Source organism: Erinaceus europaeus, chromosome 8 (genome assembly GCF_950295315.1).
Source record: "Erinaceus europaeus chromosome 8, mEriEur2.1, whole genome shotgun sequence".
Taxonomy (NCBI): Eukaryota; Metazoa; Chordata; class Mammalia; order Eulipotyphla; family Erinaceidae; genus Erinaceus; species Erinaceus europaeus.
In genome coordinates, this window is record NC_080169.1 from 56,228,273 (window position 1) to 56,254,739 (window position 26,467).

At 39.2% G+C, this 26,467-nt stretch overlaps 1 protein-coding gene across 4 annotated transcripts in view; it reads right to left on the bottom strand.

Annotated features, from left to right (window-relative positions):
• Nucleotides 1-26,467, bottom strand: part of CDK14 (cyclin dependent kinase 14) — a 722,913-nt gene that overhangs the window by 308,220 nt on the left and 388,226 nt on the right. For all 4 annotated transcript variants that reach the window (XM_060196252.1, XM_060196255.1, XM_060196254.1 and 1 more), the window contains one exon: nt 151-271. In XM_060196252.1, coding sequence (XP_060052235.1) covers nt 151-271 — 121 coding nt within the window. The remainder of the gene's footprint in view (nt 1-150; nt 272-26,467) is intronic.

The window sequence follows — 26,467 nt, forward strand, 5'->3', positions numbered from 1 at the left end:
AGAGAGAAAAAAAAAAAAACCTCAAAGTGCTGCTACACACAGGCAAACACATCTGCACCATTTATCTTAATTGAAACAGAATATTTGTCTAGACTTGACCCAGAACAAGTATCACATAGGAATTAGCTAGTTAAAGTTTTCATTTCTCACCACATGTCAAGGCAGGTGGAGTATTCTGTGGAACCCAGGAGGACATCTGGAGGTCTGTACCACAAGGTAACCACTTCATTGGAATACGTGTGGCTGGGAACAGATTTTGCTCTTGCAAGACCTGTGGGTTACACAAAACATAAAGACGTTTAACGAACATTAATAGAATAAGGGAATTTAAATTTCAGTGTCCATAATTTTTAAAGGGTGACCTTGATATCATAATACAGAATACTGAATACAATGTTAAGGTTACTAGAAAGGTTATGAAGTGGTTGGGCAGTAACACACCTGGTTAAGCGCATAGAGTACTATGTGCAAAAACCTGAGTTCAAGCTCCCACTCCACACCTGCAAGGAGGTAAGCTTTATGAGTGGTGGAGCAGGGCTGCAGGTGTCTCATTTCCTCTCTATCTCCCCCCTCCCTTCTCAATTTCTCTGTATCCTATACAATAAAATGGGGGGGGGGGCAAATGGCTGCCAGGAGTAGTGGATTCGTAGTGACTGCACCAAGCCCCAGTGACTAGAGGCCAAAACAAAAGGAAGGAAGGAAGGAAGGAAGGAAGGAGGAAAGAAAGAAAGAAAGAGAGTGAGAGAGAGAGAGAGAGAGAGAGAGAGGGAGAGAGGGAGGGAGGGAGGAAGGAAGGAAGGAAGGAAGGAAGGAAGGAAGGAAGGAAGGAAGGAAGGAAGGAAGGAAGGAAAGAAGGTTGGTTGGTTGGTTATGGAAAGCATATAGTGGGCATCTATTTAAAAACCAGTGCATCACTCATAATTCCTAATAAAGTTAATAAAATTAACTTTAAAATTAAGGGAAGTAAATAAATAACTCATAAACTAGATGTTACACAGAAGCTTTGCAATCTCCTGGGCTTTCCAAAAACATGTTTCATGGAAATCTAGCTCTGAAAATTAGAAATGACAGTTATGGACATTTGAGAACAGATGGTTTAAAAAAGTTAAGTGGTCTCCATACTCAGAAACTTTTCAGTGTCATTAATTTTTTAAATGTGCATTATGAATCTGACAGAATAGATCTGAACATGCTACTCAAGGGATTATTTCCAAACTTAATGATTTCAGACTCTGTCAACAAGGAAATGACTTTGGAGAATTTAATTTGAAAATCATCTTCTAAATCAATAATAATAAAGAAATAGTTAGGGCTAGGGAAATATATAACATAATATATAAGGGGCTTCCATTTTTATTCCTCTGCTTTCACTTCTTTCTAATCATAACTACACTTGTTACTATTTCTGACTATCCTTCCTTTTTCTTCCTCTCTCTCAGATAAGCAAAACAGTACCTGACTTCCTCTGGTGTTTTCCAGATTTGTTTCCCTTTTAATGATAGTGTAAAAAGAAAAATTCTTCATGGCAAAGATTCTGGTTCTGAATCTGGACTTGAGGATGCCCTCTGGTCATCTTCCCCTATAATTTCCTTTTTCTGTAAGTATGGACCAAAAATCTTTTTAGGGTGCAGAAGGAATGAATTCTGGCTTCTGTAAATGCTTCTCAGCTGGACATGGACATTAGCAGCTTCTATTTTTCGCTAGTAAGGTAGGGTTCTGGAGAGGTAAGATTATGGGACCTGTTGGCAAGTTTGTATAGATGCTTTTTAAAAAAAATTTACTGGGGGCAGGGTTAATGGTTTATAGCATAGCCTTTATAAAGTTCACCAAGGGGCTATGAGAGGCTACTTTTCAATGTTCCTTCATCCTAACCCTTAAAAATTCCCAGTGTGACAACTTCCTGTCTGGGTATGTCTATTTATTTGTAAACAGTGCTTTGATGGAGCTTCATGGTTACAAGAATTCCACTGTTCCCAGAAGACTTTTTTTTCCCTCAGGTAGAGAGTGAGAGACAGATGATACTGCAAAAACGCTGGCAGACTACACAGTCATATGGGGGTCAGCTAATTGGCAGTAGCATCCAATTAATGCAAAGATGGGTCAGTAGAGAGCATTTCTCAAACTATGAATAGACTCTAAGATTGTGCCAAAATATGATATTTACTGTGATTCATTTATTACAAAATCAGAGACAGAACTGCAAAGGTTAATAAGGCCTACGAATAGCAGATGAGGACACAGACACTAAAGTAAAATCTCTGTTCTCTAAGAATATTCACCATAGAAGAGATCAAACTGGCCAACAAATATGAGAAAATGTTCCAAGTCATTGATTGTCAGAGAAATGCAAATAAAGACAACAATGAGATACTACTTTACTCCTGTGAGAACATCATACATCAGAAAAGGCAGGGGCAACAAATGCTGGAGAGTTTGTAGGGAACCAAGGAATCTTCCTGAACAGCTGATGGGCATGTAAATTGGTCCAGCCACTCTGAAGAGCAGTCTGGGGAGCTCCCAAAAGGCTACAAGTAGACCTACCCTATGATCCTGCAATTTCTCTTCTGGGGATATATCCTAAGGAACCAAACACACCCATTCATAAAGATTTGTATATACCTATGTTCATTGCAGCACAATTTGTAATAGTCAAAACCTGGAAGCAACCTAAATATCCAACGACAAATAAATGGCTACACAGGTTGTGGTATATATACACAATGGGATACTACTCAACTACTAAAAATGGTGATTTCACTTTCTTTACCTCATCTTAGATGGAGCTTGAAGGAATCCTGTTAAGTGAGATTAGCCAGAAAGAGAAGGGTGAATATTACATTATCGCTCTTATGAACAGAAGTTGAAAAATACTACTATGATGCCAACCTGCCTTCCCTGGACAGAAGACCTTAACAATGTGTCCTGGAACCCCACCTCTCCAGAACCCTACCCCATCAGGGAAAGACAGAGATAGGCTGGAGGTATGGATCGACCTGTCAATGCCCATATCCAGCCAGAATGAAGCCAGACCTCCCACCTTCTACAACCCCTAGAGATCTTTGGTCCATACTTCCAGAGGGATAAAGAATAGGGAAGCTTCAAATGGAGGGAGAGAATGTGAAATTGTGGTGGTGGGAATTGTATAAATTATATGCCTTTTATCCCACAATCTTGTCAATTACTATTAAATGACTAATAAAAAATAGAAGCTGAAAAATAAGAAAACACAAAGCAGAACTTGGGACTGGGTGGGAGGGGTTCAGGTCCTGGAACATGATAGCAAAGGAGGACCTAGAGGGGGTTGAATTGTTATGTGGAAAACTGAGAAATACCATGTATGTACAAATTACCATAACTTACATTTGGCTGTAGACCATTAATCCTTATTAAATAAAAAGCAAGATACTTCTAATTAAATTAAAAACTTAAAATAATTCATTTCTATAATGTAGTTTATAATTCAAAGGCATATTCCAAATTAAAACAGAATTATATCATGAAAATACAGAGCTTATATACATATATGATCCCCAAATTTCCCTTACATGACTGAAAAATTGTTTTTGATATCAAATTTCCATGAAATACTTTATTTCTTAATTTCAGGCAAACTGACAAGGAACAGAGAAATAACAGAAAGGACAACTTAACAACAGAAAAGACAAACATAATGATAATGTGCTTTCAAAAGTTAGTAATTGCACCCAAAGCTTTAGTTCTTCAAATGACTGTGCTTCTTCCAAACAGAAACCAAAGAGCTACAGCACAAGTTCTAAAATAGGTCCTTACTTGTTTCATATGCTCTTGTCAAGCTAAATGTGATTCAAAAACACATTCAAGCTGAATTTCCTTCGTTTCCCTGAGGCCCCATGATAGAAAGCTAAGTCAGAGGGAGGGATAGGAGAATGAAAATAAGAACAAGCTGAGACTTTGACAGTTCAGAAGACAGGACCTGTGTGGAAAACCCCGATAGGTGATAGTCTGAATTTCAAGGCTGGAGATTTCAAAATAATCTAGAAATACTATAAATCTAAACAATTATATATAATGTCAGTTTAATTGTGTTTATTCTGAATGTAAGTTTGTAAAGCTTGCTAAAATTTTCTGGGGAACATAAAAAAATATTTGCTACATCATTTTCCTCTCTCCTACATGTTTAAGTCGGTTAAGGACTGCTTGAACTGCGTTCATATAGGCCATATAACTTCCTAAACAACAGTAAAAATGAGTTTTTATAAAGACAATTTCTTAAAATGGTATGCATGCAAATATGTCATATCAAATGAAGAAAATTATATATATATATTAAATATTTATTTATTTATTCCCTTTTGTTGCCCTTGTTTTATTGTTGTAGTTATTGCTGTTGATGTCATCATTGTTGGGTAGGACAGAGAGAAATGGAGAGAGGAGGGGAAGACAGAGAGGGGGAGAGAAAGATAGACACCTGCAGACCTGCTTCACTGTCTGTGAAGCGACTCCCCTGCAGGTGGGGAGCAGGCGGCTAGAACAGGGATCCTTATTCTGGTCCTTGCGCTTTGTGCCACGTGTGCTTAACCTGCTGCGCTACCACCCGACTCCCAGAAAATTATATTTTTAAGATAGACTGTTCTTCCCTATTGGTGAAAAAAAAACTCCTGTAATCTCATTTTAATACAGTCAATCAATTGAAACATTTCCTTGTGGAAATACCCTGTATGTTGACACGATAAAAGCTTTTACCCCAAAGAATCTCTCAGTTAAAAAGATAAGCAAATATTAACACTTTTCAGGAGTGAACAAATGATTAAAACATGAAACAAATAATGAAAGTGCATCTTGAAGCAGGAATACATAACTACATTTCAGTAAATATTTTTGGTAAATATTGCCATGTTTTTTGTACAACTCATGCATCAAAATTTGCTTACTCATTCAAAATTTATTAAACGGCACCCTCAGTCTGAAGAAAAACGGTATGATAGGATTAATTAGCACAGCATGTGTGAAAACTAACTTTCTCTGTTCCTTGTCAGTTGCTATGGTTACACTACAGGAAGAGAGCTACAGTACCTTTTATACAAGATGAAGTTCATGGGCTGTTATCCAAACTCCTTATACTAGTGTTTAGTTTGAGTTGAAAGTTGAAAGTTAAAAGCAAAGGGAAACGCTAACTAGATGAATACATTATATATGTATTGCTGCTTTGTCTGAGTGTGCATAAGGAAGCATGGATGTTTCTATGGACACCAAAAATGTCTTGTGCAACAAACAATTCACAGTATCTGACTTTAAAAAGTTATTATTTCTAATGAAAGAAGACCTCAGTGTCGAGTAGCTATCTCTGCTGTTCAGATTTCAGGATTTAATGTTGGATAGATCTCTGCCAGAATCCCTGTAGAATCTTGGATGGAGATTGAAGAAGCTTTATTGTTAACTTATTAAACAATAAAAGAGTTCCCTTTCTTATGTCACTCGGGTCAACAATGGGTAGGGAGACAGAATAAATCACATTACAGTGCTTCTAACATGTGTCTTCAGCACCATTAGTCAATAGAAACACCTCAGAGCACGTGTGCTCGTGTGTGTGTGTGTGTGTGTGTGTGTGTGTGTGTGTGTGTGTGTGTGTGTGTGTGTGTGTGTGTAATTCAGTAAGAGAGAGAGACATCGAGAAGGGAGGAGAGTATAGAGAGGGAGAGAGATAGGGCACCTGTAACGCTGCTTCACAGCTGGTGAATCTTTGTCCTTGAATGTGGTAATGAGTGGGGATCAACTCAGTGTGCTACTGCCCAGCCTCAGATATTATCCCTTTCAGCTGCACTGGACACTGTTGACCACACCTTCCTTTATATTTTTCCCTTGTCTTCTCAGTTACAGAATACTGACCAGTGTTTTCTCAAATTCATATGTGCTGTAAGTAACTTGACTAAGTGCCCCATTTAATTGTAATCCACAGGTGATTGCTCATCAACAAATATTTTATCTAGGGACCAGGCAGTGGCATAACTGGTTGACTATATTTGCTACAATGATCAACAACCCAGTTTCAAGCCCCTGGCCACACTTTCAGGGGGAAAAGTTTCACATGCAGTAAAGCAGTGTTGCAGGTGTCTTTCTTTTTCTCTTTCCCTCTCTACCACCCCTGTCATTCTCAATTTCTCTTTGTCTCTGTCTAATAAATAATAAATTTTTTTTTAAATTTTTTACCTCTAGCTTATACTGTGGGGATGTCATATCTGAGTCTATCCTACTTTTCAATACACTCAGGCATGAAAATGTCCTGCAGCTAACCGCCCCCCAAACAAAAAAAATCCAACCGCAATCCCCTTTAACTGTCTGCATTATTAATACATGGAATATGTCATGAGCCCAAGAAGAAGGCATTTTACTAATAAACTGTTTTAAGATGCCCTGCCCAGTAAAGGTTCTATAAGCTACACAAATATATATATATATATTAGGACTTGCATTCTGTGTATGCCAAACTATACTTTCAAATTACAAAGCTTCCAATTTGCAGATGGTAAAATTGATCAGAAATTGAGCAATCACTCTAACTCTAGGGTGGAAACTGCTGAAGCAGCACAGAGGTTCAGAAATTACAATCCTCATGTGTCTGCTCTGACTAAGGGATCAAGACAGAACTGTCAACAGAGATGTGTTTCTTTCTATTAAGAATGGCAGAAACTAGACAAACTTGCAAACTCCACAGAAATATAGAAGAATCTGACCACTTCAGTCTTTGCAAAGGATGACAAGATTTTGTGCTTCTCAGAGATCTTTTTTGTTTCACCTTATCTATTTTAATCTTATGAGCTATTTAACAGTATTTTACAAGATTAAAAAATTACACCCACACCAAACACCAAATTTCTGTGCCACCCTTCCCCCTTCCTTAAGCCAGCACTTGTGCTTTGCGCCACCTGTGCTTAACCCGCTGTACTACTGCCCGACTCCCACCCTTCCCCCTTCCATCACCACCATAGTTCTCACAAAGTCTTAGAGTTTGCAGTTTGGCTTCTTTTCTTCATCTTCTTCTTCTTTCTTCTTCTTCCTTCTTCTTCTTCTTCTTTCTTCTTCTTCCTTCTTCCTTCTTCTTCTTCTTCTTCCTTCTCCTTCTTCCTTCTCCTTCTTCCTCCTCCTCCTCCTCCTCCTTCCTCCTCCTCCTCCTCCTTCCCCCTCCTCCTCCTCCTCCTCCTCCTTCCCCCTCCTCCTCCTCCTTCCCCCTCCTCCCCCCTCCCCCCCTCCTCCTCCTCCTCCTCCCCCTCCTCCTCCTTCTTCTTTTTTTTTTGCAAGTGTTCCAATTTTCTCTGTTTCACATATGGAGCCATCCAGTAGTTACCTTTCACTTCCTTACTTACTTCAGCAAGCACAATCAAGAAAGATTGCTTTTATATTATAGTAACTCCCGGATCTCTCAAATTAAACAATTTTTAAAAGGAGCGATTTGCTTCATAATCACACAGTGAAAATTTCCAAGAAAGGGTCTCTTTTCTTTCACAATTTAATTTCACCTAGACATGAAATACTTGGGTAAATTTTATCACTTGGCAGTGAGACTAGAAAGGGAGAAACTACATGCCATGAGTGGTAACGGCAGAAGCCAGGTTTTTTGTTTGTTTTTGTTTACCATTTTGTTAGTTATTGGGGCTTCACCAACTTACGCTGATCTTTTTTTTTTTTCCCAGACAAACAGAAAGTGATGTGTCACCAAGGCTTCCTAGTATAGTGGGGACCAGGGTCTAATCTGGGTCATGCACATGACAAAGCAAGAGCACTGAGTGAGCTATCTTGCTGACCTAGAAGGCACATCTATTTCTCTGTACTTCCACAGTTTTGTGAACTTACCCAAGGATTTTTTTCCCCATATAAATGCTAATAGGGGTCTCTTTTTCCTAAAGGATGTTATATAAAGTATCTTATGATGTACTAGAACTATCTGAAAACATCTTTATTGTTGCTTTGTGTACCAATAGACATCCCTAAAAAAAAAGTATTTTATTCTCATCTTTAAGCTCTTCCCACCGGATATGAAAGGCTTTTTTTAAGTGACTATAGTTAACTACTCCCATGGCTTCAGTTTTTTTTATCGACATAATAACTATCCCTAATCCATATTTCTAGTATAAATTGTGTATTAAAACTTCATAATTCTCTGTATAAATGTCCACATAGGTATCTCAATTTAAAAAAATATTATTTGGGGGCTGGGCAGTGGCATACCCAGTAGAACATGTACATTGCCATATGCAAGGATTCTAATTCAGGGGGTATAGCTCAGTGGTAGAGCATTTGACTACAAGGATCCTAACTCAACCCAACCTACCCTCACCTTAGCAGGGAAGAAACTTTACAAGTGGTGAAGTAGGGCTACAGGTCGGCATGCCTATCTATCTATCTACCCATCTATCTATCTATCTACCCATCTATCTCTGTACCCATTTGTCTGTCTATCTATCTATCTATCTATCTATCTATCTATCTATCTATCTATCTATCTATCTATCTATCCATTTTCCCCTCAACTCTCAATTGTTCTCTGTTCTATCAACGATGGAAGGAAGGGAGGGAGGGAGGGGAGGAGAAAGGAAGGGAAGAGAAAGGGATTGATTGATTACATTTTTTTTTTGTAATCACTACATCAGAGTCAGTAAACTATGGCTTGCAAGATGAATGGCTACATATATCTGCAAATCTGTTTTTCTGGAACACAGTTACATTCATTCATGTACTGTGCTGTTTTTATGCTAAACAGAATAGTGACAGTGGTATGAGCCACAAAGCTACAATATTTAGTATGAGAAGAGGCTTGTTAACCCATGAACCAAACCAATCAAAACTTTAAGACACCCAAGGACTAAAACTTAGTGATCCTAAAAAGTATTACTGAGGGAGTTGGGCTGTAGCACAGTGGGTTAAGCGCAGGTGGCGCAAAGTGCAAGGACCGGCATAAGGATCCAGGTTTGAGCCCTGGCTCCCCACCTGCAGGGGAGTCGCTTCACAGGCAGTGAAGCAGGTCTGCAGGTGTCTATCTTTCTCTCCCCCTCTCTGTCTTCCCCTCCTCTCTCCATTTCTCTCTGTCCTATCCAACAACGGTAACAACAAAAATAACTACAACAATAAAACAACAAGGGCAACAAAAGGGAATAAATAAATATTTTTTAAAAAAGTATTACTGAAAGTATTTTCACTAAGTCTATGAAGATCACATATGTTTCCTTCATTAAAAAGAGCCTTTTAACTACGTAATTTCAGCTCAATAATCCCATCACAATATATTTATATTAGCAGAAAATTCAAAGTCATTTTAATATAGTACATGTGAATATATCATCATTTTCTAGTTTCTGCTTCTTAGCTAATGGAACTCTTAGTTATTATCCAATGCAATATGACAACAACAGTTTAAAAATGAATTTCATAACCTGACTCAATCAGCAAATTTGTTAATATCTTTGTTGATTTGTTTCCAATTTTTAAATTGAAGGTAAAACATTAAATTCACACATTAAGTTTTATGATCTCTCTTGGAGTCGGGGATCTCTTGTATATGTGATATTACTATTCCTTGGCCACTTTTTCATTCAGATACAGAGACATCAGAGCATCAGAGTTTCCACTAGTGCCTCCTTACCACTAATATGTGCACTAACATGTATACAACAAAGCACAGTCCTACTCAGTAAGCCAAAAATCTTAAGCTTTAAATTGGGACATAATGCATAATAAATCACTAACTCCTAAGCAATCTAATTATCACTGTGTATTAATATAAACTCAAAACATATGAGTATGCACTTATATATGTTACAGAATATTTATTGAATAGTCATAAATATAATTAGGTCAAATAAGGTAAGAATAATTATAATATTATCCCAGAGGGATAACACTGCTCTTAATAGGAAAAAGGAGAGCTATAACATTTAAATTATTATACCAACAAATAGATTCTTTCATTACTGTACATAGCACCACACTGAAGCTCCCCTCACTTTAAAATAATGCAGAAGAACCTGGACCAGCAAGATAACTCACCAGAGTGTCTGCTTTGCCATGAACACACTCCAGGTTGGAGTCATTCCCTACTGCACTGGGGCAAGTTTTAGTTCTGTGGTTTCGCTCTCTTTCTTTCCCTTTCTCTCTGTCTCTTTCTGAAAATAGCCATCCTATAGTGGTAAAACCTTAGGGAAGCTATTATGAATTGTGCTGCTATGAACATAGGAGTACACACCTCTTTTTGGTTGGGTGTTATGGAGTCCCTGGGGTAGATCCCCAGGAGAGGAATTACTGGGTCATATGGAAGGTCCATGTCTAGCCTTCTGAGAGTTTTCCAGACTGCTCTCCACAGAGGCTGTACCAATTTACATTCCCAGCAGCAATGTAAAAGGGTTCCTCTGTCCCCACAACCTCTCCAGCATTTGTTGCTGCTGTCCTTTTTGATGTCTGCCATTCTTACAGGAGTGAGGTAGTATCTTGGTGTTGTCTTAATTTGCATTTCTCTGACAATCAGTGACCAAGAGCAGTTTTTCATATGTTTGTTAGCCTTTTGGATCTCCTCTGAAGTGAATGTTTTGTTCATGTCCTCTGCCCATTTTTGGATGGGGTCATTTGCTTTTTTGGTGCTAAGTTTGCTGAGCTCTTTATATATTTTGGTGATTAGTTTCTTGACTGATGTATGGCATGTGAAGATCTTCTCCCATTCTGTCAGGGGTCTCTCTGTTTGTTTAATAGTTTCTTTGGATGTGCAAAAGCTTTTCAATTTGATGTAGTCCCATTGGTTTGTTTCTGCTTTAGTCTTCCTTGCAATTGGGTTTGATTCATCAAAGATGTCCTTGAGGTATAGGTGGGAAAGTGTTTTACCAATATTTTCCTCTAAGTATTTGATTTTTTCTGGTCTGACATCTAGGTCTTTGATCCATTTGGAGTTGATTTTTGTTTCTGGTGAGATAAAGTGGTTCAATTTCATTCTTCTGCATGTTACAACCCAGTTTCCCCAGCACCATTTATTGAAGAGAGCCTCCTTTTTCCATTTAATCCTTTGGGCCCCCTTATCCCCTATGTTCATAGCAGCACAATTCATAATAGCTAAAACCTGGAAGCAACCCAGGTGCCCAATACCAGATGAGTGGCTGAGAAAGCTGTGGTATATATACACAATGGAATACTATGCAGCTATCAAGAACAACGAAACCACCTTCTCTGACCCATCTTGGACAGAGCTAGAAGGAAATATGTTAAGTGGGCTAAGTCAGAAAGATAAAGATGAGTATGGGATGATCCCACTCATCAACAGAAGTTGAGTAAGAAGATCTGAAAGGGAAACTGAAAGCAGGACCTGACCAAATTGTAAGTAGGGCACCAAAGTAAAAACCCTGTGGTGAGGGGTAGACATGCAGCTTCCTGAGCCAGTGGGGGTTGGGAGTGGGTGGGAGGGATGGGTCACAGTCTTTTGGTGGTGGGAATGGTGTTTATGTACACTACTAGCAAAATGTAGACATATAAATCAGTAGTTAATTAATATGAGAGGGGGAAAATCAGTTGTACGTCTCAAAGTTTCTCAAAACACAAACTGAATCTTTTTAATATATATTGGCTGTGTATTTGATATGCGGACTCTCCCAAAAGCCTAGACCAAGTAGACCAGAAGCATCCAATAGCACAGCTATATACAAGATACTGGGTACTGTACAGCAAACCATAACAAAAGGACTTTTCAAAGTTAACCCAACTACCAAATAATGTGATAACATTAACTATCGATTGTCTTTTTGAACCTTAAGACAGCAGGAACCTCACATCTCCACTATAGAGCCTCTACTTCCCCAGTCCTGGAACCCTTGGATAGGGCCCACTTTCACATATGCCTCTCCCAATCCATATCAAATAATATTGCATCTGCCGATCACAACCTAACCAACACAATGATTGTCACCTCAACATGCTTCACTTCAGACTGTGTTCAGATACTTCACATGTGGAATGACAACCCTTCAGCTTCATTACTCAGGTGAGACCTTTCCTTTCATAGTATACTCTAATTTCATCTCAGGTGGTTCACTTTCTAACAAAGTCCCAAAACCTAGAGATACACCAGTTTCTGTGAGAGAGAGCTTATGTGCACACATATCCATAAACTAGTGCAAAATATATACCTGAAAGCAGAAGTACACTAGAGTTTGCAGTGACTAAACCCCCCTCCCAACACTTCCTCTCCACTATTCCAAGCTTTGGGTCCATGATTGCTCAACAATTTGTTTGGCATCGTATGTTAACTCTCTTTTCAGTCACCAGGTTCCAGATGTCATCAGGATGCTGGCTAGGCTTCCCTGGACTGAAGACCCCACCAATGTGTCCTGGAGCTCCGCTTCCCCAGAGACCCACCCTACTAGGGAAAGAGAGAGGCAGACTGGGAGTATGGACCGACCAGTCAATGCCCATGTTCAGCGGGGAAGCAATTACAGAAGCCAGACCTTCCACCTTCTGCAACCCACAATGACCCTGGGTCCATGCTCCCAGAGGGATGGAGAATGGGAAAGCTATCAGAGGAGGGGGTGGGATATGGAGATTTGGTGGTGGGAATTGTGTGGAGTTGTACCCCTCCTACCCTATGGTTTTGTTAATTAATCCTTTCTTAAATAAAAAAAAAACCTTAGGGAAGGAAGGAAAGAAGGAAGGAAGGAAGATAGGTTACTGGTTGGTTGGAAGGAAGGGGAAGGTTAAAGAAAATGGCAAGGGAGGAATTAAGTTAGTTGGGAAAAGACAGTAGTACCAAAATGGAGCCTTTTAAAAACATTGATCTACAGGCTAGGCGGTAGTGCAACAGGTTAAGCGCACATGGCGTGAAGGGCAAGAACATGTGCAAGGATTCCTGTTTGAGCCTCCAGCTCCCTACCTGTCGGGGGGTCGCTTCACAAATGGGAAAGCAGGTCTACAGGTGTCTATCTTTCTCTCCACCTCTCTGTATTCCCCTCCTCTGTCAAATTCTCTCTGTTCTATCCCACAACAACAAGGGCAACAAAAATGGGAGGTGGAGAGATATGGCCTCCAAGAGCAGTGGATTAATAAGTGTAGGCACCGAGCCCCAGCAATAACGCTCGAGGTGCACACACACACACACACACACACACACACACACAGACACACACACACACACACACTATTGACCTAGCATATATTTTTTATGTTGGGTGGGGAGGTGCTCCACAGCATTGTTCAGTTCTAGCTTATGATGGTAACTGGGATTGAACCTGGGCCCTCTGGGACCAGGTATCTAAGTTGGTGCTTCTACACACTAAAATATCTCCCTAGCCCACTGAGTCTCATGTTTGGGGAGTGTGGTTAAGTGGGGAATAAGAGTAATTCAAGTTGTTAAGGGAGTGGAAGACCTATTTATCTGACAGGACCTTGAGGGTCATGTGTTTCCCCATGAACCTCAAACCTGGGTCTGATTAAAGATAATAGGAAAGATAAGCAATAATAACTCATTAATAACTCATTAATAACTCAATAAGGAAAAATAACTCATTCTAGATGTCCTCAATGAAGTGAATTTTTAAATGTTCATTGAGATGAAAATAGATAATTACTTCAAGCTTGAACTAAGGTTTTTGTGTTTGTACAATACATATTCAAATGAATCAGCTAAAATCAATGAAGCAATTATTGAGCCAATTCATGGGGAAAATGGTTGGGTCATGCCAAATCATTATAATATCTATACATGTGCATATATGTATGTATATATATTAATTTTATGGTTGCTGTCTAATTTATCTAGATTACTTTTTCCCATTCACTGACTTTTTTTCCCTTTTCTCTTAACACATTTGAACAAAACTCAATTTATATACTAGAGTCTTAATAATGTGTTCAATACATGATTTCAGATATTAAATTAGAAGAAAAGTCCACCAAAAGACATTTTTACTTTATTTGAAAGAATTTTTAAATTTTCTTAATGAGAGATAGAGATGAGAGAGAGAGACAGAGAGAGAGAGAGAGAGAGAATGAATCTAGAACTTCACTCTGGTACATGCTGCAGGGGGCTGAACTTAGGATCTCTTGGTTTAGAGTTCCAAAACCTTACCCTCTGCACCACCTCCCAGGTCACACTGTTTCAATAATTTTAAAGAAGGTTTTAATATACACATATACAATGGAATACTATGCAGCTATTAAGAACAATGAACCCACCTTATATGACCAATCTTGGACAGAGCTTGAAGGAATTATGTTAAATCAGCTAAGCCAGAAAGATAAAGATTAGTATGGGATGTCCCCACTCATCAACAGATATTGAGAAAGAAGAACAGAAAGGGAAACTAAAAGCAGGATCTGATTAAATTGAGAGTAGGGCACCAAAGTAAAAACCCTGTGGTGAAGGTAAGGCTGGCCATTTGGCTTCCCGGCGAGGGGTGGGGGAGTTGGGATGGGACACAGTCTTTTGATGGTGGGAATGGTGTTTATGTACACTCCTATTAAAGTGTAGACATATAAACCACTATTTAATTAATATGAGAGGGGAAAAATTGATCATATGTCTAGAACTTCTTAAAACACAGATAAAAAATAAGTAAAAAAAAAAGAATGTTTTACTAACCCTGCTGTCTGTCTTGGCTGCCCAGAAACTAGAGTTGTGTATCACTAGTGTAGCAAACAAATGAAAAAAGCTTAGTATTTATAGAGTAAATTAAGATAGTCTGTATCATCTATAAAATTAAACATTTAATTATAAATAAGAAGGAAATTGAAATCCAAAATTCTGTCCATTCTGCCTTTACTGCTTCTAGACCACTCTCTTCTTTAATTGTGTCACTGTAGGTTCTCAAACTTACACTTTTTGGTATGGAAACAACTTTGTTGGTATGCATGAGACCCTTTCTGTTTCATTTGGTTTAAATCCTCCCTGCTTAACACTATTCTATTTACATAACCACTTCATTCTATTTACATAACCACTGTTAACAAGTTCCACCCTCCCTCCAGGGCATTTGTGGTTCAGTGATAGGATTCTCGCCTGCTCTGCCCCCTCTTTGTCACACTCTGATTTTCACCAGTCACTTTTCTCTCCACCCTCTCTATGTCACATCCTGTTTCCACCCTACTTCGCAAGTATATATAAAGACAGCATTGTGAGTTTTACAGTACCTTTAGTTTAGCTCAGCTCGGCTTAGATTGCGCTGTGTCCTGCATGAATAAAGAGATACTGCCTACAGCTCAACCATGAGTCCCTGGTCATCTGTTACCCGCCCGTGAAGCCAGCCCATTGAAAACATAACCTGTCGAAAACAACATATGGCGCCCAAACAGGGACTGAAATAAGCCCTGAAACATGGACCGGCATCAACGTGGGACCCTACCCACCCATCGTCCAGATAAGTAAACTTGGCTACCCATCCACCATGGGTTGCCTTTCTACTTATGAAGAGGTTTGCCAAAGCCTCTACTGTTTCATCATGAGACAGTTAGTCTGTCTCTGGAACATTTTACTCTGGGCCACATTTCGGTTCCCTGACCGGGAACTTTGGTTTCTTATGACCGGGATCATAGAGCTTGGGAGATGCACGGAGATTTCTCCTTGGACTTTCTGGATTCCGTCTCCCATGTTTCCTGAGGAAAAGGACTACATTTTGCTCTGGGCCACAGTTTGGTTCTTTATGACTGTGATCGTAGACCTTGGGATATGCATGGGGATTTCCACTGGGACTTTCTGGACTTCTTCTCGAATGTTTCCCATGGAGAAGGACTACTCTAATTTGAAGAACATTCTCGAGTACCCTGGCAGTTCCCAAGTATGGAGACATGTGGTTAGTTCTATTCTCCTGATTGGATTCTTTCTTCGATGGGAAGACACTTTTAAAAATGGGTGCCTGAAGCAATCCAGCAGGAACAGTCAGAAGCACCCTAAATGGAATTTCGAGGAGCTTTTTGGACTAGGATGCCCTCCGGGGACTCTTAATCCTACATGGTGAGATCTTGATAATCTGGTTCAAGTTGCGTTTCATAAGAGAATGATTTGAATGACTGAATTTTTGTTTGACATTGACTTAAAAAAAAATGCTGGATGCAGCCATGATTTCTAGAGACATCCAGAAACAATCCAAAAAAAGTGTTTTTCCCTCCTTTGATTTCTCTTTTACATCTTGACATGAATCTGAAACATTTAATCCTGAAAACTGTATGAGTTATGGGTGGGGCAGATAGTGCAATGATTATGTTAATTATTCTCATGCCTGAGGCTTTTAACCATGGTTCTTCTGTTTACCTTTCCACATTATATTGAGTTTAAACTGTTTAAAAAACCTTAAAATCATACTAGAAAGGACTTCCAATTATAATGGAGTTATCAATTATAGTAAACTTCTATTCTGCTACAAGTTTTGTTTGACAAATAAGTGAATTTCAGCTGTCAAAGTCTTCACATGAAAAAATCATCTACTCAAATGGAATTCCTGGAAATCCATTTGGATCCTGTTCTCTGACATCGCCCACAAGATGGAATGACAACAACACACCCCGGAAACCAATGATGTGACCTGGCACGACCTGAAGAAACAGATTCACAGACTCCAAAGATCACTCTCTACAGAAAAGCAGAATTCTGGTGGCCGACATTCCCCATCGAGACAGACGTGCAGCGTTTCATCCTCTGGCATTTTCTTCTGTGGTCAGCTACTTTGGATTGACACCTCCATCAGACTTACTGGTACATGCTGCTGTGTTTCTCAAAGACTAACTTCAGCCAATTGCCTTGAGACTTTATAGACCATGTCCCCTTGCCTGCAGGCTCTGCCCCAGAGGCAGAAAAGTCTCCCTCCTTATTAGGTTATGCCCACAGAGGCATGAAGCGCCCCAAGAGGCAAGAGATGCCCACAGAGGTAGGAAACGCCCTTTGAGGCAAGAGATGCCCCCAGAGGCATAAAGCACTCCCAGAAGCAAGAAATGCCCTTTCGCCTGCTAGGCCTTGCCCTTTGAAGCAAGAAACATTCCCCTTGGCATCACACTGGTTATTGCTGTTCGCCTATTTTGTTTTCCATGTCTTATGCCAGTTCTTTTGAAAACGCCTGTACGATATAGGTTTCTGTTCACCCCACAATGGCCATTAGTTAAAAAGAAAGGGGGAATTGTTGGTATGCATGAGACCCTTTCTGTTTCATTTGGTTTAAATCCCCCCTGCTTAACACTATTCTATTTACATAACCACTTCATTCTATTTACATAACCACTGTTAACAAGTTCCACCCTCCCTCCAGGGCATTTGTGGTTCAGTGATAGGATTCTCGCCTGCTCTGCCCCCTCTTTGTCACACTCTGATTTTCACCAGTCACTTTTCTCTCCACCCTCTCTATGTCACATCCTGTTTCCACCCTACTTCGCAAGTATATATAAAGACAGCATTGTGAGTTTTACAGTACCTTTAGTTTAGCTCAGCTCGGCTTAAATTGTGCTGTGTCCTGCGTGAATAAAGAGATACTGCCTACAGCTCAACCATGAGTCCCTGGTCGTCTGTTACCCGCCCGTGAAGCCAGCCCATTGAAAACAACATAACCTGTCGAAAACAACACAACTTCTGATTCCCACTTATCTTTTTTTGCCCTTCCTATTCTCTTTTTCATAATCCAATAAAGAGACAGTCATATGTAGAACATAGGAGTTTCTTCTGTAGGGTAAAATGAGACCATCACTTATAGTAATTTGGTTGGTCTAGCTGAGTTTCAGGTGCTTCATTATGTAAAGTGGATACAGTAACTTGATGGGTATTTTTCTTTATTTTATTTTATTATTATTATTATTTTAATTTATAGGACAGAAACATTGAGGGGGAGGGGAGACAAAGAGAGGGAGAGAGACCCATGTAGGGAGGAAAGGAAGGAGGGAGGGGGGAATGGAGAGGGAAGGAAGGAAGAAGAGAGAGGTGGAGGGAGGGGAGGGTGGAGAGGGAGAGGGTGAGGTAGGGGGGAGAGGGGGAGTGGGGGAGAAGGAGAGGGAGGGAGGGAGGGAGGGAGAGAGAGAGAGAGAGAGAGGGAGAGAGAGAGAGAGAATAGAGACAAAAGACCAGAAGGAAGCAGAAAAAAGAAGCTTGTGTCTTGGTTCTCCTGGTTTCTTCCAGTTGAGCAGACAGACAACAGCAGCTAAGTTCTCCCCTGGAAGGCTGTAGTTGTTGCTTAGTAGGCACAATTTATCTTACTCCTTGGGGGTTGGGAGTAAAGATTTTCCACTATTGACAACATGAAGAGGAATTTCAAATCTTCACCTAGAGTTTCAGAGTCCTTTTATAAAAATTTTCTTATTAACCCCATTTGAATTATCAGTTGTGCCCTCCTCAGTTCTTTCATTTTTTTGATAATAAATCACATCTTCATCTAATATATATATATATAAAACATCTAATATATATATATGTACATACACGTACGTGTGTGTGAGTGTGTGTGTGTGTGAAATAAATGAGAAATTCTTGCAAATGCCTAACAGTATATTTGCTTTATAGACATACTGTACACATATTAGGTAATAGAAGTATTCAGTACATTTTGGCTAAATTAAATACTCAATACATTATAGTTATTACCATTAGCAGAAATACCATCTGACCAGGTTCCTATTCTTTTAAACAGTTTAATGAACATTTAGGGCTTTATACTGTTCAAGAAATAATAGCCCCCAGCATTTTTCTAGAATGGGGACTATTCTATTCCTTTCTATATCCTAGGAAGTGTTAGCAGCCTATCAAATTGCCTGCAAGGACCTGCTCTCACATCAGTTTTTTGGCATACATTGCCTCATATCCTGGAATGCTATACACAGCTTAGGAACATAAACTTCAGAAGTATATTCAGGACTATACTAGACTCCAGTGATTTCCCTGACTCTCAACTGTCACCCTGAGCTTGCATGGACATACCAAATCACTATTCACAAGTCAGCCCTCACCTGACTTCACCGGGTTGCAGTTTCTCTTGTGGTGTGCTCATGCTTAATTTGTTATTATATCTGACCCACAGTGAAAAAAATTTTAAAAACTTACATATCAAGAGCATCCACCTATCATGCAGTCCTAGCACAGTATTTCCAGGGTTGGTAGCAATTCATTAGGTCAACATGGAGAATAACCCAACCCAATTCAAGCAGGGCAACCAAGCCTGCTTTCATCTGCAACACCTTGATTCTTTTAAGAGAAAATCTGTGTCTAGATTCCCAAGAGCTTAAAAACCTAATGTGAGTGAAATTAAATCACATGAAAGTTCATAGTCTATTTTTGTTAAGGAAATACAAAACAAGCATAGATATTTTAAACCTCTATGATGTCCACGTATATCTTAAATAAAAATGAAAATAAAAAGATATCATGCCACAATCTGTTAATGTGGCTATTGTCTTTCTCATGTATGTGTGAAGCTGGTGTCTCATTCTTGCACTTATTCTGCTATTCCTGGGCGGATCCTTCCATTGAACTAGACAGAGAGGGAAGGAGAGAAACAAAGTCACTCTGGTGCCAAGTCTTAAACCAATCTTATCAGGTTGGCTATCTTTGACCTCATGATTGGTTCTTAGTAAGTGACAGGCCTACTATCCTAACTAATTCCATGACCTGTGAGACTTTTTTTAGATGTGATATTTAAAATTCGGGTGACTGAAACCTCACAAATTAAACAACTTCTTCTCTAAATTTTAATGTTGCATCCTATTTCTTATTAAGTTCAAATGGCAGTATTCATTGAAAGCGTAGTTTGGCTGATATTTACTTCCCTGACTATAGTATAAGCACCTTATAAGCTACAGAAAATTCTTGTGATTTCTCACCACCACTCTCCATGCTGGTATAATTCCAAGTTGTCGGTGGCTGGGCAGTAGCACAGCAGGTTAAGCGCAGGTAGTGCCAAGCGCAAGGACCAGCATAAGGATACAGGTTTGAGCCCCCAGCTCCCCACGTGCAAGGGGAGTCACTTCACAAGCGGTGAAGCAGGTCTGCATGGGTCTACCTTTCTCTCCTCTCTGTCTTCCCTTCCTCTCTCGATTTCTCTCGGTCCTATTCAACAACAACAACAATGCTATAACAACAATAACAACCACAACAAGGGCAACAAAATGGGAAAAATAGCCTCCAGGGGCAGTGGATCTGTAGTGCTGGTACCAGAGATAATCCTGGAGGCAAAATAAATAAATAAATAAAATAATTCCAAGTTGTCTATAAAAATGTTGTATATGGATAAAACTTCATCTGCTTAAAGTATATATATTTTGATAGAGGATCAATGTGTCTCTGCTTGCTAGGATTTCCAACTACAAACTGTAGTATTCAGAGGCCAGGTGGTGATGCACCTGACTGAGCTCACATGTTACAATACTCAATGACCCAGGCTCAAGCCCTTTGTCCTTACCTGCAAGGGGAAAGCTTTGCAAGTAGTGAAGCAGTGCTGCAGGTGTCTATCTCTCCCTCTCTTTCTCCCCCTTCCCTCTTGATTTCTGACTGTCCCTACCCAATAAATATATAAAGATAACAAAAAAATTTAAAAATAAAAATAAACTGTAGTTTTTCAGCCACCAGGTTCCAGATGTTCCATGATGCAAACCAGACTCCCCTGGACAGACAACCCCACCAATGTGTCCTGGAGTTTTGATTCCCAGAACCCCATCCCACTAGGGAAAGAGAGGGACAGGTTGGGAGTATGGATTGACCTGTCAACACCCATGTTCAGCAGGGGGAAGCAATTACAGAAGCCAGACCTTCTGCATCCCATAATAACCTTGGGTCCATACTCCCAGAGGGTTAAAAAATTGGAAAGCTATCAAGGGAGGGGATGGAATATGGTGTTCTGGTTGTGGGAATTGTGTGGATTTGTACCCCTCTTATGCTATGGTTTCGTCAATGTTTCTTTTTTATTAAAAAAAAAAAAAAAGACTAGGAAAGCTATCAGGAAAGAGGATGGGATATGGAGTGGTGGGAACTATGTGGAGTAGTACCCCTCTTATCCTATGGTTTTGTCAAGGTTTCCTTTTTATAAATAAAATTAAATTAAAAAAATAAAATAAACTGTAGTATTCATATGTGTGAAAACAGGTTAGATTCCAACTATAACAATACACACATCTCTGATCCTGCATGATACTGCATCTCAAAGAGTTAACCTGTGCACAGAAAGAGGTATTCCCAGACCTTAGAGATTTTTTTCCAAGTCTTGATGAAAAATAGTACAAAAACACTTATTTCAAAGCTTCCAGCTACTCAGTTTTACTAAAGGAAGAAACCCAAGTTTGCCTTTGAGTCTGGCTGTTTCTTTGTTCTAGGAAAACCAATTTAAGTCAAATTTCTATTATAGAAATGTAAAGCAAATTCCAACCCACTATTTCAGGGTAATCTGGGAAATTAACCTGTATCTTGATGTTTCAAACACAGCAAAGGATTTAACATAAACTGGGTGTCTGCTTCAGCAGACCTAGTAGATTTCGGAGTCTCTGGTTTCTTTGAGGAAGATGTTTGTTGTCCCTTGAATAACATAAAGCCAGAGGACTGAAAAGAAAGCTTGGAAAGAGCTATTCTTCAGACTACAAAGAATAGACCAACAAAACCCATCTTTTAACATTTAGTTCTAAATCCCAGCAGAAGTAGTAATTGTGAACTGCTGGTTTTAATCTGGTATAAATCTTAATAGGATGACGCCTATTGAAACAGGAGGGCAGAGACTATGTAGTCCTGTACTAGGGAATGGATGGTGAACCCCAAGATTTGAAATTAGTACCCTATGGAATTTAGATTCTCACACACAAGGAACTTTGTTCTTTCTGGAGTCTTGGGAACCAAATTCTTTGTGCCATAATTGAGTACACTCACTGTGGAGAGAAAAAAGCTAGTTCCAAGCAGAGAACATAATCAATCAGTAGATTGGGATGAGGAAACATTCCCCTCCCCACACTGAGGAGAGGCCTCCAGGATCTGAGTAAAGCACTTGGCAACAGAAGCAAACAATCCCTGCCCGCCCCTGCCCCCCCCCCCCCACTTGTCTTGCTCCAACTGCTTAGCCTTCGCAAAATCTTAAGAAATGATAGCCCAATGTTGACATCATTAATATAGCCCAAGGTAAGGAAGGGCCCGTTTCACCCATGAGCAGATGACAAAGACTAGAATAGCCTTCAAAGTGTGAGACATGAAGGATGAATCAGTTATGCACAAACCTTATAATTAGAGGCACCTTTATAGGGGATCAAGAAGAAAAGCAGAGAGCAAGCTTTTCTGAGAGAACATGAAACACCTGTTTCTGACACAGCAGAATATGTAGAATACTCCAGACAGCAATGGAATATGCTGAGCAGCTCCTATGCCCTGTAGCTATCACTGAGAGGAATCAAGTCATAAAGAAACCTAGTGGAAGTAATCTAGGCAGAGGGTACAGAAAATGCCAGTACTGTAAGACAGAAGCAGGTCTGGAAGGTCAAAGGCATGATGAAGAATTCAGGAGGCAAAAGGCAATGTGCCTTCCACACTAGTCCTTCTCTGTCACTTTCCACAGCTCATCTTAATTCCAATTCATCCTCAAGTTTTTCCTTGATCCCTGAGGTCAGAAGTCACTCCTTCCTGTCAAGAGATCCCAAAGCACTCTGATTTGTTGCTCAGTACTTTACATTCAAGCATTGCCATCGCTGAAGAGTACACTAACTTACTTATGGCAGAGCCCAAATCTCACTCTTAAAAGGTACCCAACCAAGGTCAGCACATGGCCTAGAATAAGTTCAGTGAGCTCACTGGTTGACCTGAACTTGGGAGTCACTGGATATGTTAGAGAGTAATCTATAGCAATTTATTCAAGTAGATTATCCTATCCTTATGCACACAAAGTCTTATGAACATATTAATATGTATTCATTGTGATACTATGTGTGGCAAAAGACCCAAGAGAACCTCACATTCTAGGAGGAAACTTGGATAAATAAATTGAAATACAACTAAAAAGTGCAGCCAATGAAGCCAATATATCTATACACAATATGAAATCAACTGCAATTTCAATGGAAACACAAAATAAATAGTAATGAGCATCCTATGTACACTTATTGTTTAAAAAATTATGTTCCCATAAATGTATGTTATATCTCTAAAAGAAACATAGGAGACCAGTAAAGGTTTGTGCTTGTGGGGGGACATGAACAAGGAAGCAGGAATGACAAGGGAACATTTTCACTATACTCTCACTTTGTGTGTTTGGAAAGTTTATTATTATTTTTCATATTTTCTTTATTTATTTTAATATCATCATTTTATTTATTTTTCCTTTTTGGGGAATTAATAGTTGAGAGTAAAATACAGTAGTTGGTACATGTGTATCACTTCTCAGTTTTTCACATAACATTGTAACCCCCCCACCTAGGTCCTCTACCATGACGTTCCAAGACCTGAACACTCCCTGCCCCACCCTACATCCTTCCCAGAGTCCTTTACTTTAGTGTAATACACTACATCCAGTCCAAGTTCTACGTTGTGTTTTCCCTTCTGTTCTTATTTTTCAACATTTGTCTAAGAGTGGGACATCCCATATTTATCCAAGAAGCTGGCTTATCTCACTTAATATGATTCCTTCGAACTCCACGCAAGATGAGGTGAAGAAGGTGAAATCACCATTTTTAATAGCTGAGAGTAGCATTCCATTGGAAAATGTTTATTATTATGTTTGAATGCTATATACAGAAATGGCAAAATATTTTATTTTTTAAACAGTTATGCCTTGTACAGATATGATTTCACCATTTCTGAACCACAATTGCATTCAGATAAAGACATCGGAAGATAGACACCACAGTACTGGAGCTTCCCCTGCTGCCATGGTACTTCTATGTGGTGCCAGGGCTTGAAGCTGGGTCATGACCGTAACAACTCCCTACCTAGTGAGTAATCTTCTCTCAGACCCAAAATACCTACATGTTTCCTAAAGACAAAATACATGCCTCAAATAAGATCTTACCCATCCCTATGCAGTCTTAGCATCTTACCCCTTCCCTGACTCTGCCCTAAGGTTGCAGCACTTCCCTTTTTACTTTATAGTTTGGGTCCTAAAATAGTTTTGGTTGTAAATGACAGGCTTTCTTGGTATGGCAGGAAAAGTGAAGGCTGGCAGCTGTAATGACTGGGTAGAAACACTCAAAATAAACTATTATTTAAATATTCTCACCACTTCAACCAAGTTACCTTCTACAGCTCATACTTGACTGTATAATAACCAGTTTAGATACCAAAACTTAGGGATAATCTTGCATTAGCAATTTGAGTCATGGGGCAATTAAGAAGTTAAAAAAAGAATCCTCCTTGAAGGGAAACTTGTTTGCAAATACAGTGCCGATAACAGATCTATCTGAATAAAAGTGTCAGAAATGTCCAAATAGGTAGATTTTTTTTTATTTTAAAATTCAGACATTGAAGGCTAGATTTTGACATCCAATTTAGCCACATGAAAGAATGTTGTTGTAAATAAAGACTAAGGGAAGTAAGAATATATTTAGGAAGATTTTGAGGTATTCAAACTCAGAGTGAGCAAGCTGATAATCTATTTATCCTCATATGTCACCAAATGTAACATGTGATAAGTTTTGGAGGACCAAGAGTGGTCCCAAAAGACTGGTTCTGAAAGAGCTGTCAGCAATAAAATGTAAACTCATCTTGAGCTATACAAGATAACTGTCTTTTCTTTTAAGAATTAAAAGACTGGAACCTAACATCTGATGAATATATCCTTTTTAAGACTCTGTTAAATGTCCTTTAACTATTCCCATCTTGTCAGTTCAAATAACTTGACACAAAATGTTTCTTCTCTGATAAAGCTTTATTTGAAATCTTACAATATAACTAGACATATAATATGTAGGCACTTTCTTAAAAATCAAATTGGAGCTTCAGTATTATACAGAGCTTTCCATTATTCTATCAATCCTATTATTGATTCCACTGTCTCCTTTAGTAAGTATTTTATTCAAAGAGCACAAAGGGAAATTACACTTGAGCTATAGGTCTGGTTGTTAAATAAGAGAAATATGTGGATTGATTAATTGATGATATCATGGTTGCATATAAAAATACATGCACATTCACACCACAGTCTTGAGGGCCTCAAGGGCAAGAAATTACTCCAAGTCAGGGGGACATCTGGTTAAGTGCACATGCTACAATACACAAGGAACCAGGTTGAAATCCCCAGAGCCCACCTTCAGGGAAAAGCTTCACCAGTGGAGAAGCATTGTTGCAAGTGTTTGTCTTTCTCTATCTAACCCTTTCCTCTCCATTTCTATCTATCTAATGAATAATAAATACAATAAAATAACAAAAAGAAAGAAATTACTTCAGTCTACTATACTACTTTAAAGACAATATTGGGGAGTTGGGCAGTAGTGCACTGGGGTAGGTGCAGGTGGCACAAAGCACAAGGACCAGAGTAAGGACCCCAGTTCTAGCCCCTGTATCCCCACCACCTGCAGGGGGGCTGCTTCACAAGCGGTGAAGCAGGTCTGCAGGTGTCTTTCTCTCCCCCCCCCCCGTCTTTGCCTCCTCTCTCAATTTCTCTCTGTCCTATCCAACAATGACAACAACAATAATAACTACAACAATAAAAAAGCAACAAGGGCAACAAAAGAGAATAAATAATTTTATTTATTTATTTGTTTATTTATTTAAGAAAGGAGACATTAACGAAACCGTAGGATAGGAGGGGTACAATGCCACACAATTCCCACCACCCAGTCTCCATATCTCTTCCCTCCCCTGATAGCCTTCCCATTCTATATCCCTCTGGGAACATGGTCCCAGGGTCCTTGTGGTTTGCAGAAGGTGGAAGGTCTGGCTTCTGTAATTGCTTCCCCACTGAACATGGACGTTGACTAGTCGGTCCATACTCCCAGTCTGCCTCTCTCTTTCCCTAGTAGGGTGGGTCTCTGGGGAAGCGGAGAAAGACAACACTGCCTCAAGTGCTGTGAATCAATGCCCAAATTTCAAAAATACTTTACTGTAAGAAAACTCATTTTCAAAATAAAACATGATACCCAGGAGTTTTGTTGTTCTTTTTGACTGTTTCATATACAAAAAGAAAAGGAAAAAAAAAAAAAAAAGAAGAGGGAGAGAGGAAAAGAGAGCAAAGCATCAAACTTTTCTTAAATGCTAGACTCAAACCTGGGTCCACACACAGCAAATCAGTGCAAGATTATCCAAGATAATTATTTTTCTGGCTCAATGACAGAGTTTTTTAAACATATATCCTTCATACTGCCATTTTCAAAAAATATTTTTGTCTTAAAATGTCCATTGTACACATTATTCAGTTTTAAGCTATAGCAGATTATTTATTGATAGTGTTGTGGGTTGGCAAATTAAATGTTGAGACATTACCACTATATAAATTTATCAAACTCATCAAATTATAATTGACAAATTCCATTTAATGAAATATACGATGCAACAAAAATGCTGCAGTAACTTGCAAAGATAAGTTCTTCTCATTATTACAGTTTC